The 12,847-nt window shown below is 36.0% G+C and overlaps 1 protein-coding gene across 6 annotated transcripts in view; it reads right to left on the minus strand.

Moving 5' to 3' along the window:
- Nucleotides 1–2,228: 2,228 nt before the first annotated feature.
- The window catches only part of STXBP6 (syntaxin binding protein 6), a 112,195-nt gene continuing 101,576 nt past the window's right edge, over nt 2,229–12,847 (minus strand). For all 6 annotated transcript variants that reach the window (XM_072038922.1, XM_038180190.2, XM_038180191.2 and 3 more), the window contains 2 exons: nt 10,526–10,683; nt 2,229–5,419 (listed from right to left, as the gene is read on the minus strand). In XM_072038922.1, coding sequence (XP_071895023.1) covers nt 5,396–5,419; nt 10,526–10,683 — 182 coding nt within the window. In that variant the 3' untranslated portion in view covers nt 2,229–5,395. The remainder of the gene's footprint in view (nt 5,420–10,525; nt 10,684–12,847) is intronic.

A 12,847-nucleotide genomic window follows, 5' to 3' on the forward strand; every position in this document is an offset into this window, starting at 1 on the left:
AACAGAAACGAACAGATGAGATAAAAACCCATGGCACTCATTTCTCAATACATAGGTGCAAAGACTACTTGGGAACATCCTGAAAGAATTTTGCTAGAACTGGCTGCTAAAAGCACAGATGGTTCTCTGCCGACTTGTGAGAAAACACTAATGGCAAGCTCTCCACCACTGCTGTTCTTTTTCCTTGGAGCTGCTTGGCTCACTTGAGCTCACAGAGTTCACTTGGCAGTTACTTTATAACCTCTTCTGACTTGCTCAAGATGCTCCTCATCTTGTCCACTCTCACCTCAGAATTTAGCTGCTCTTGATTCGCAGTATGAATAGTACTCATACTTTATCCCTAAAAAGCAATATCGGAATGCTTCAGACTGAGCTAAACTCTCTTACAAGGCTCAAACAACTGAATGTAGCAATTTATTATTAAAGCCAAATGCTTTTTATCAGAGGGCCAACCATAGCTACATAAAGGATCTCACAGCTGTTGTAAATGTTAATAGATGCCATGTTTAATAAAAATGGTAAACATTTTGGAAAGAAAGATGATTCTCATTAAAATCTTAATACTTCCCTCAAATGCTTTTTTGTAGAAATCCTTCTTTTCTGATCATGCTATAATTTTATTATGCAAAGAAAGCTTTCTTGTACCTTTCTGAAATGCGATGGGGTTGGGGAGAGAGAAAAAAAAACCTGACTCATTGATTTGACTGGAAACCAGCTTGTTAATTAATTTTAGTTCCATACAAAGATTTTCATTTTGATATATTATGAAACATTGCCAAAATCTGTTTTTTATTTATTTATTTATTTATTTATTTTTATCCAGGTTTCCTTTCTGTTCTATTCAGACGAGAACACTTATGATCAAACAAAACTTTGTCCTCACATCTTTAGCAGCAATGAAACTCCAACACAATATGGGCTAGAATGTCAGTTCCCCTGCAAAAGCAACTATCATTTTAGCTACCATCAGAGAGCTGTGAAAGGACTTAAAACATCATTTGGAATTATGTTAGATGTCTATCTTCTATGTTTCTAAAGCCATACAATTTCCCTAGCTAACAAGTTTACTTTTATACCCAGAATACTTAGGCCTACCATTGATGATGAATCAAGATACATGAAACAGTATGCTTACACTCAGTCTGGAGTTACCCAGTCATTGTGACAATGCAGATTTTATGAGATAACAGCAAATAAAAAGAAACGCTCAGAAAAAAAAAAGAAAAAAAAAAGAGTTGAAACATATCATTCAGTGCTTCATATGACGCACAAAACAAGCTGGGGTTATGAGCTATGAACTGGTTGCTCAGTTTTAGAATTACTGGAAAAAAACAATTTTTAGGTAAGTCCATGTCCTTAGCCCATTGGTAGTTGACCACTTTCATGTGATTAGTTTTGAAAAAAAAATTAAAGCAATTTCTTAACCTGAGACATCCTTAGTGAATACTGGTTACATCTTACTGATCTGCTCACCACTGTATAGAAAAGAACTTCTTTAGATTGGCCAAATTATGATTTGTTAATTATAATAAAATGCTCTTCTGACCAATTTCTGTTCCGATCCACCAGAGATCTATTTCTTTTTAGTAAAAGTTTCAAGCAGTTTGGGCACTGAGCACATACTGTGTTCAACATCAGACTTTTGACAAGCGTTCTAGCAAATTTCTCTTAGTAGCTGAAATAGTACAGACCTTGTAAAAGCCTGGAAAAAAAAAAAAACAAACAGATGGCATCAGAATCAGTTCATACTTGATGTAAATCTACAAGCAGCCCTCATTTTAATATATGGATTGCTTCTCTGTGTTTATAGAAGTTTAAGAACACAGCCTTTATAGCTTAATTCCCACCGGACAATCAGAATTGCTTTTATTTTGATTAAAAAAAATCAGTAAAAGTAGACGAGCAAAAGAAAACAACAATTTATCAATAAGCATTTTATAGAAAATTGAAATAAAATTTAACATGGAATTCTTTTCAACCTGCTTTTACGTTGGATTCTTGCTTGTGTTAAGTATGGTCTGGAATCTCCTTGGACACGAAATCATTCTACCTAGTTCCCATTGCTCCCCCCCCCCCCCCCCCCCCCGAAACCTTTCACCTTAGTGGAAACTAATTTTTTGTTCAGTTCTGTTATTCTCCTAGAGTGAAAGAGAAAGATGTTTTTTAAAATAATTTGTATTTTGAATGAACAAATTCTAATAGACATATAGAAAAAATCCAAGGACAGCTTTCTTTTGATCACAGTTAAAGTATTTAATGACAAAACTATGGTTTCCAGTAATTACCCTAGAGAGCAGGTCCCATTCTTATTTATTTTTTTACCCATAATGGCACAAAATTTCTACATCTCTGAGAACTTCTTGAGGAATTGGTTACAATAGATACCAGCAAGTATTACAATTCTGCCATATCATAGCAAAACCTTTAAGATCACTTTTTAGAGAGCACATTTTGGTTAATATTTCACATAATGCACAACTTTTGCTAGACACAAAAGTAGCCTTTTAAGACAGAGTTTGCAGTACAGTAGTTTCAAGTCTAACAATGCATTATTTTTATTCTTTGCAGAACTTTAAAAGGATAAAGAAACTATTGATGTTGTTACAATTTACAAATACATTCTTTCATATGAAACATTAACCTGAATCATAGTATATGTTATATACATGACTATCTAATACTATATTGTATACACTACAAGCTAAGTTCCAGAAGGAAATTGCAGTGCTCTAAGATTTACCTTCGGATAGACATTTATACACCTCTAATTTTTTTCTTCTAAAAACTACCAAATATAGTAGTTTAATGAATAGCAAGAACAAAGTGAACACACAAATAACCCCCTTTTCCTTCATTCAATAACACTAGGTTACTCAGAATTCCCACAGTAAATGGCTTTTGATGGTGAGATAAAAGTCCTGAGTTATGATACATAACACAATACATTTTACTGGAGGATATATAAAAAAAATCCTGAAAAACTATCATTAAGATTAAAGCAATGCCTTAGAATAGTTCAGCTCACAAATGACCTAGAACTTAGCAGTGCAGCTGTGACCTTGACCTGTTCAGCTGATACTCATGTAAACACCTGAAAACCTATGCCTTTTTATCTCAGTTTAGACAAGTAATTCTTTTCAGGTTTATCTGATCTGGGGTTTCAACGTGTCTTCTGAATTATTGACAAGCTCAGAAGGCCAGCTAGATGGCAGCAGTTCAAAATCTATTCCTTCCTTCTCTCAGGAGACGGACTTGGAAGTTAGCAGCAGGATAAAGTTTAAAAAAAAAAAAAAAAAAAGAGTGGAAAAGAAGTTGACAGAACCTATGTGGTCAAATATGTACTCCCAGACTGAATTCTAATGCAGCTATTTTTAAAAATTAGTCTAACATTTTGTCTCTAGTAGAAATTTAATTTCCAATGAGGGACTGTTTTCCTGATTGATTTGCAGAAATATCCATAGTCATTACAATGGCACTCAGAAAGCTACTGACATTTCCAGGGCAAGCATTAATTGTAAGTAACTTGACTGAGTGTGCAGAGCTCATGTTGTTAATGAGCCTGTTCTGACTTGTAACACAGAGCTGGCCAAACTCCTTTTCAATTGACAGTGCACGATGTGGTAACTGTTAGAGCTGATGCTAAATCTGTCTAAATGATCGTATGGTACTACACAGATGACAAATTTACGCCTTCTGTCAATTCCCACTGTGATGTTAAATAACAAGCTTCATATAAAACAGTTTAAAATATATGAAAAAGTAGACGTAAAGTTTGAATGCAATCAGTTTTAACAATGTGATGTCTCTAAGTTCATATAAGAATGTTTCCCTAAGCCAAACATCTTTTAATGATGAGTGTTTCCAAGACAGAATTTAAGTTGCTTCAGCTTACAGTAACCAAAATATTCTCAATGACTACAGCAGCTTTTATCTTTCTTTCAAGCACTGCTCTGAGGACTTTAGACTGTTTAAAGTGTCATTAATAATGCAAATATCTAATTCTACATTGAAAATGAAAACTACAGTACATTCATTTAATGACAGCTTTCTGGATCTCTGGTAAGATGAGGACAGAAGATTCTGACGTGCATTGCTTTTAAAGAGCTGCATCTCTGGAAGATGAAGGCTGAAACTTCTGCTAGGATTTCTATTTCTTCCTTAATGGTGTAAAACAAACAAACAAAGCAGGTTTTTTTGTTTTGTTTTTTAATTTTAAAGCATATTAGAATGTTTTAAAAATGTTACAAAATCATCTGTGAAGTAAAAAAGAAAAAAGAGTAACCTGCTTATCTTTGTAAAAGATTACAGGCCATATATTGCATACAGTGCATATAATATGATGTATGGAGTCACTCTTCCAGTGATAATGTAAATGTTGAAAAATTAAACAAACTAGAAGGTACGATTCTAATATACTGAGATACGCTTTTTCAAAGCCTCCATTTTAAAAATCAGATGATTAACTAAAGACAAAAGTCATTCTAACCAAATTTCTCAGGAGTGTTCCCAAAAATTCTTACTTTATTAAAGATTATGAAAAATATGATGTGGAAAATGAATTCTCAATTATGTAGGCCTTTAGGCCAGAGAATCATAGGTATAAAGAAAATGAAATGTTATTTTACAGCAGATTGCTAAATACTCGACTGTTTGAGGCACAGCTATGTGTGTTTAAACGCATAATTTACTTCCTTTCTCAGTGTTGAAACTTCAAGCATACATTCTTTATGTTTCACTCTACTGCTCAAATAATCCATCTGGAAGGTAAAATAGAAATATTCAAACGCCTTCAAATGATTCCCCTATGAAATTCAAATATGCATTTCTGAATGCTGGTGATGGCACATGCAAAACTTCCTACACTGGGTAGGGTAAGAGTGTTTCCCAGGAAAAAGCAGTAATCTCCACCATAGTTACAACCTCAGGTGATCAACTCCAACATTCAAATTCTGCTGATGCTACATAAAATGAAGGAAAGTGTATCCCTTATTTGGATTTTATTTCCACACAAACGTCAACACCCAGTTAACAACTTTGCTATACAATATCAGGAAAAAGTATCATACAGTATCAGGAAGGAGCATTGGGGAAGAATATTATTATTTTAATCCTGATCAGCTTGTCATTTGGTCCAGTTCCCATTTGCTTTAGGCTCCTGTAACAACAGAAATACAGGTAGAAAGTACTGCTGGACTGTGTAGCAGTATCACAAAAAAAGGAACAAAATGTAAGTCAAAAAGGTAGAAATGCAACATTTTTTCCTGCACAGAAATTGAAAGGATGCATTTCCACTGAACTGGAAGGAAAAAAGCACACAAGTCTTAATCTCCTGTAAAAACTGCTGAATCTAGACTTTTCAGTTTCTCTCAGGAAGATTTCAGCATTGGGCAGTATCTCAGCATTTGTGCTTCATTGCAAGCTGGAAAAAAAAAAAAAGGAAAAAAAGAATTAGAGAGGCATCATTTGTACCAACGGCTATATAAAGCTAACATTGCTAGTTTGGATCAGAAGAGTTTCTAAACTGGATTCTCCAAAAGAAGCCAGAAATCGTGAACTTCTTTGCACAGAGATAGGCAAGCAAATTGTCTCTGTGCTAGATATCTAAAAGTTTCCGTTTGCTATGGTGAAGAGGCAGAATTTATCTGTTTTCAGAGCTATGTTTCCCAATGTTCCATTATTTTGCTATGTGTGATGAGAACTATGTGGGTAAGCAAGAGCCCAGATACAGAGATATGCATGTAAGAAAGGTCATTTAGGCCTAATGATTTGGATTATTACAATCAGAAATTCTAGAGAGTTTAAAACACCTGTTCAGCAGCTCTGCTTTTACATGATGATGAAAAATTAAGGATTGATTTTAAGGATTTTTTTAAGGATTGTCTTTCTACCTCTACAATTACTGAATAGTTCAAATAATTAAAAATGGACTGAAAACCAGGAATAAGAGAGAAGAAAGAGCTAAAGTGAGATAAATCCTGTATAAAAACTGCAGGCAAACTGACTTTGCCATATCAACTAGAGAACTTAGTTTTAGACTCTGTATAATATAAAAAAAGGTATCTGTAGATAATAGCATGCTATATAAAGCTGAGATGAGTTATCTAGAAACCTGAACTGGTAGGTGCAGCTAACATGTCATTTGCTAACAGTGAAATGAGGACTAACAAATAACTCAAATTTAATTGACACGAACCTTTCATACTCAAGAATCTAGCCATAAAAGACTAGGGAAATAGACTAGGGAAATTGTAGGCCCTCTCCATAAGGAAATGGGAGACTTGGTTACCTGGGGTATGGAAAAGGCTGAGGTACTCAATGACTCTTCTGCCTCAGTCTTCACTAGCAAGAGATCCAGCCACATAGCCTGGGCCCCAGAAGGCAAAGGCAGGGACTGGGAGAAAGATTAACCGCTCACTGTAGGAGATGATCAGGTTTGAGATCATATAAGGAACCTGAAAGCTCACAGGACCTGATGAGATAAATCCATGGGTCCTGAGAGTTGGCTTGTATAGAACTGCAAAGTATCAATCCAGGACTTCTGGTCCTAATGCAACAAAGCAGCACCGTTTGGCATAAGCATGAAAAAGCCTAAAGTATGTCCTAGGCAGCGAAAGCATCAAATTTGCCAACTAAAATAGTTACTTGTGTTCAGAAAGTGTTTGTTATATATGGACTGGTAATTTGAGTCGAGACTCTATATTAGACTCTAAACAACGAGGCCATCAGGAATATAAGAGAGTTTTGAGGGAACGAAGAAGGGTGATTCAGGAGACTCCATGCAGTCTCAGGGTTTCTTGTTCTCCAGCTGGTCTCTTGTTCTCCAGCCGTTAAGGCATGGAAGTTTCTGGGTGTTTGCTGTTGTTGTTACATTCAAAGTTGTTTGACCAATGAAAAGTTGTTTTGAAAAGAACTGCTGTGGAGAGAAGGGTATAAGAGGGGAGCCTGCCTTCAAGATAAAAAAAAAAAAAAAAAAAAAAAAAAAAGGCAGCACGATGAAGTTACATCAATAAAGAAGCAGGAAAAAGAAGTGAAGAGGAACAGGCTGGCAGAATGGAGACCAGGATGGGAACAGGCACTTTGATTGCCTCATGAAGATAGGTCCAGCCAAACTCAGCAAACCACTCAGAGAAGCTTGTACAGAAAGTCACTGGAAATAGGTGCACTGGAGCTGGAGAGAAGCTCGAGCTGAGAGAAGCAGACCTGCGCACACAACTGCCTCTCACTGGTAAGCAGTTGCGCATTATGGGGAATCATACGTCCTTAGGAACAAAGACTGTCCTGGTAACCTTACAGCTTATTCTCCTTATTAACAATTGGACAGATTATGAGCCTGAAATATGAAACCAAACTGAGGTCAAGGTGTGGGACTCTGCAACTAAAAATGGCAAGGTTGCAGTGGGACTGCTCGACACCTGGTGAGCAGTCTCTGAGGCCTTAAAGAGCCCTGTGGGACCGCAGTCAGAAACGTGTGGTTTGCCAGACAGTGAGGGAGCTGCGGGCTCCTTTACTGATCCGACTGCTACGCCATGGGCCCCCCACAGCTACTGCCATTGAAGGCTTTTGCTGTTATGCCCCCTGCTGACCTGGACGTGCCTTTTGACCCAGGCCCAATTGGCCTTGAAAAGGAGATGGATATGCTTTTCTTCGATCCGGGAAGAACGGGATACATAAGGCCTGAAGACCGAGTTGCTTGACAACTTAAAGCAAGACATATTGCTCAAAAGGAATGGGAAATGGAGACTTGTATGTAATCAAGAAAAGGAGTGGAAAATGGAGACTGTCAAGTCATGGAACTTGGAGGATTGTTTCTTACCTTTTCTGATGATTAAGGAGGCATTGGGGAGGCAAGGACAATCCCCAGACAAGGACTGTATATCTCAAAACAAGACACTGGAACTCATGATAAGGAAGCGGCAGACGGACGGAGAAACAAATGTAAGGACTATAAATCTCGAAACTGGACAATGGAATTCATTATAAAGATACAACAAACGGAAGAATTAGCAACAACCAGCTCTTGCAATTAAGAAACCTGCCAACTCAGCAGATTCCTGGCCAAAGGTGAAAAGTACACTGTGAGGAAGACTCGGGGTCTTCCTCCCAAAGACCCCTGCCCACAATTCTTGGGAGGCTCTATGAAGGCGCAAGGTGCCAAAAGGCTAATTAGCATGAAAAGCGAGGGAAGGCGGGGATAGGTGATGAATATGTATAGGCGCTTGTAGAATATTGTTTGATTGTATAAATTCAAGACTGCTTTCTGCTTTGGGTATGCACGATAGGTGGAGAGATCCCCCGTGCATCCAGTGCTGCAGTAAAGAATATACCACTTAAAGGAATTTCGGCTTCGATCTTTGAATCACTGAATCGCATATGTATAGGTGTACTCGAGTTTAGTAAGTCATGAAACTTAGAGGATTGTTTGTTACCTTTCCTGATTGTACGTATGTATAGGCATACTTGTGTTTAGTATGTAAAGCAATGTTCTGTATATTTATAATGTTTGATGTTTGTGTGTGCGTGTTGGTGGAGCATAGACTCCCCGCACACCCAGCGCTGTTTACTTGCCTTTTATACCTTTTAGAAATATTTGTTTTATAAATATTACAAAATTCAGATTGAGTTGAGACCTCGTTTATAACATTTAGCTTTTTTTTTTTTTTAATTTTTTTTTTTGAAAATCATTCTGCCTGCTGTGGATGTATTATAAAGTCAACAAATCAAATTCTGTAGATGCCCACAATTTCTGTCACAGAGATAGATGGAAGTTGAACACCATTATGCACATGCAGAAGCAACAGGCACAGTATTATCAATATCTTCCACAAAAATAGGCAATATCCATATGTTCCTGAGATGGAACTGTTACTCAAAATCCTCATAACATTTGCAGATATAAAAAGATACCTCTTCAGAAACAGTCACAAGCCTATGACTTCTAATCAAAGGTGGATTAACAATAATTTCACTATATTGCTGTACACAGTGTGTTTTTGCAGTCTGTACAGAGCCGGACAATTTCACAGTTTACTGATACACAGTTGAATTTTAAAGCCTTCTCAACACTAGCATTATCTCATTCCATATGCACCAGTTGTTTAAAAACAAACAAATAAACATCAAAATGAATAAAAAACAAACAGAAAACTCCCCATAAAAAACACCAAAAATATGCCATAAATTATTGAAAAGTATGTATCTGAAATGCAGTTATTGATAATAATTACTGCAAAAGTACTGATTCCTTTTGAAAAATGATCCTCATTTTTTTTCCTATTGTTTTTGCCATGGCCTTTTAACAGATGACTTTTTAATCACTGTAATGTTAAATTTACACTTAAGGATATTCTAAGCAACCTAAGATATTCTTATATCCTTACATAAAAGGGTGTCATGGTTTTGTTATCATTTATCAACATAGCACTTAATCAGTTTGAGTCATACTGAAAATAAATATCCTCAAAACTTGGTATATAAATGAAATACAATAAAGTAAAATAAAACAAAAATAAGACTGCCAACAAGCAGATTGACTGGAATTTTTACTAGTAGTAAAACCAAGATATCTTAAAATGTACATAAAAAAGGGGTGGGTATTCACATCAATGTAAAAAGGTATGTCTAGACACAATAGGTGTGTCTAGCTGCTCTTCAGATTTGGCTCTTCTGTATTACTTTTTTCCCCTACTTCCTCCACTGTGACATCAGGCAGACATTCAATATATGACTAAAGAATGTCTGAAGCCTCAGTGAAATGTTTCTTGACCACCAGCTCATTAATATTTTTGTCACACTAATGTAGCAATGAACTGCTTGCCTATCTAAAGCTAAAAAATAAAAAAAAAAATAAAAAGAAATTGCCAGATTAGAGACTGGGATCAGAAACTAATAGATTAAAGAATCTATGCTCTGAAGAAGTTAGTTCCTATTTTGTGTGAGCAGCATTATCAGCATTTCTGATTGTAAAGCAATCATTCTTGCAGGAATGTGTAGCTGTTTCCTTAAATCAGAAGGTAGATCTATCTTCTCCCATCTCAGTGTTAGAAGGAAGCATGAAGAAATTCTTACTTAATAACAGAATTCTGGAAGAGCATCCAGAATGCTCTTTGACAGTATTTGTTACTCCCTGCTCTCCACTTAATCACAGAACAGACAGTAGAATTGCAAAATTGGATCCTAATATGTAATATTTTTTGTACCAAAAAAACCCACAGCAAACTAAAACAAACAGCCTGAAGGTACCAATTGTTCCTATATACAACCTCTTATAAAAGGAGTGGAAAGATGGATTTGAAATATGCTTCAGAAAGGTTAGGACAGGTAGTTTCATTTCAATCCAAGTAGAAATGCAGTAAACCTCAGATCCATTCACAGAATTTATAAATCAGAAATCAGCCAAATGAGGAACAATTACAAGGAAAAGTGTATGCTGTTTCTAAACAGTGACTGACTGTATTTCTTTCTAGAGCTTCCTCATGAGAAAGGAATGTGTGACTTGGAATGTGAGAGCCTTGTCCCAAAGTCCTACCTTGTGTGCAGTTTCTGCAAACTGCTGAGCACTGTTTTTCAGCTCTTCTGTCTTTTCTTCTGCTCGACCTAGCCTTTCACCACGCTCATTCAAAGCTTGACTTGCCTTCTGCACTGCACTTGTCACACTGTCTGCTGCTGAATGGAGTATGCTGTTTCCTGCAATATCAAAATAAGCTGTTAAAATACACAAATGCAGATATACTTTATATTACACACAAAGTATAAATGTAAATAATATATTTTCATTTATAATGTTCTTGAGTTAATGTGTTATCTGCCAGTTTGTCATGTTTGTCATCTAGTTCAGTTATCGATACGGGGATAAGTTACTGTTTTTTCAATCAAATTGTGTCATAAAAAAGACAGTATTGCAACGTAGTACTTGGGAAATATAAGGAAACAGTTTTTTTTTTTGTTTGTTTGTTTGTTTTTTATAGTGTCGTGCTCTTACACCATTTCAGGAGCTTACTCTATTATATCCATGACACAGATTACAAGTGCACAGCTTCTTCCAAACACTCTTTATATAGAGTAACTTTCTTTGAAACAGTCACACTATGTCCCTGTAGAATAAATGAAAAACTCTGCAGGACAATTCTGTAGGAGTGCACCATTTTCTTCTGTACTATAATCATAATAATCATCTTTCATTTACAATTCCACCCAAACACTATTGCTACAGTCATCTTATGCTGCTTTGATCTATCTTCATCCCTTCTCCATGTGAAACAGTGGTTATGCTCCATGTCACAGCATACTGAATTAAATTGAAACCTTCATATTTAAAGCCAAAGTAAGACTCGGTATCATCTAAACCCTTAGCCTTATCATCCACATCTGCTTAATAATTTATCTGATTCTTCTCTGGCATACAGTGTAGGAGCCCCAAGAAATGGCTTATTCTCTTTCTTGAAGGAACTGACAATGAATGTTAACAACACATACAGCAGTACAAACTGAAAACTCCTTATGTAAAGTTGCACATCATCAGCATGAACTGGTATATGTATTAGAACCCATGCATAACAAAAAATCATGTCCTATCCTTTATTCTTTTCAGCAAAAGGACTAGTAAAAATTAAACTTTCCACAATATGGTAGTATGAGAGTTCTTTGGTAGCTTTCATTAGAACTCCAAAAGCTTTAAAACAATCTACCTCACAGGGAATCAATAATCTGGACATATACAAAGGCACTGTGAGAGTCAAAAGGCCAATACACAGAGTATTAACCAGGAGGCACACTGTCACTGCTAGTTTTCTGAACTAGGACCCTGAATGTTACATTCACCCAGATCCCTTTTTTCACAGAATTAAAAACAAATATGCAATAGTTAAATGCATTATGCTGATGAAACTATAAAACTAGTTCAATACACAAAACTTATGTGAGCACCACAGCAAATCTGTGTTACAACAGTCTGTTATTCTTACAGACATACAAAGACAACTGAAAATAAACACCTACCTACTAATTTTATAATTAATCTGAAAAGTGTTTCTACTGAAAAATATTCTCAGGTTAATGAATAAAACCCCAAAATTATTTTGAATGGTTATTTTGCTACTAATTTTCATGAGGAAAGCCAAGAACAAAAGATCCATTGAGACTAATGTTACAGATAATACTTCTTTCCTTAGAAACTGCAAACAAACAATGAAGAGTGAAACCAGAATTTGCTCCAAGTAGCCTATGATACAGCAGCGCAAGCTACATGCACTAATCCCTGTGAATAAACAATATCTTCCAGATTTATTGAACTAAATAAAAACTATTACTAAGTTATTGGGGGGGGGGGAGAAGGGGAGGAGATGGAAGGGACCTAAGAACCTACACACATTGACTCATGAATGATGAATCAATTAAAGAAATATCAAGCCAACACTTGATAGGCATGCCATGCAGTATCATGCCTGCCAATGTTGTTACACTATTCACATTACTAATTAAAAACACAAAATGTACAGGATGTGACACATCTACAGATGTTTTTATTTATTTACTTCTGTAAGGAAAAAATAAGTTGCATTTAGAAAAGAAAATTGGCATTAATACTGAAGAGATGAATATTTAAGAATATTGTGTGCTGGAATTTGTCAAGATGTAAGTGAACCACTTTTCAAGTGGTTTCTCTTCAGCCCCTGAGGAGTCTGACAAAACCAGTGAAACCACTTTAAATATCATGCACTTTCTTACTTCAACAGTTCTTCAGTCAGTCATTACTTTGTTCATAATTTGCTTGTTTAAAGCCAGTTCCACTGATTTTTCTAAGAAGCTTATTTTGGCTTTTGTTCAGGTCACTTTTCCTGTAAACACATGT

The sequence above is a fragment of the Anas platyrhynchos genome, chromosome 5, assembly GCF_047663525.1.
Source record: "Anas platyrhynchos isolate ZD024472 breed Pekin duck chromosome 5, IASCAAS_PekinDuck_T2T, whole genome shotgun sequence".
Lineage (NCBI taxonomy): Eukaryota > Metazoa > Chordata > Aves > Anseriformes > Anatidae > Anas > Anas platyrhynchos.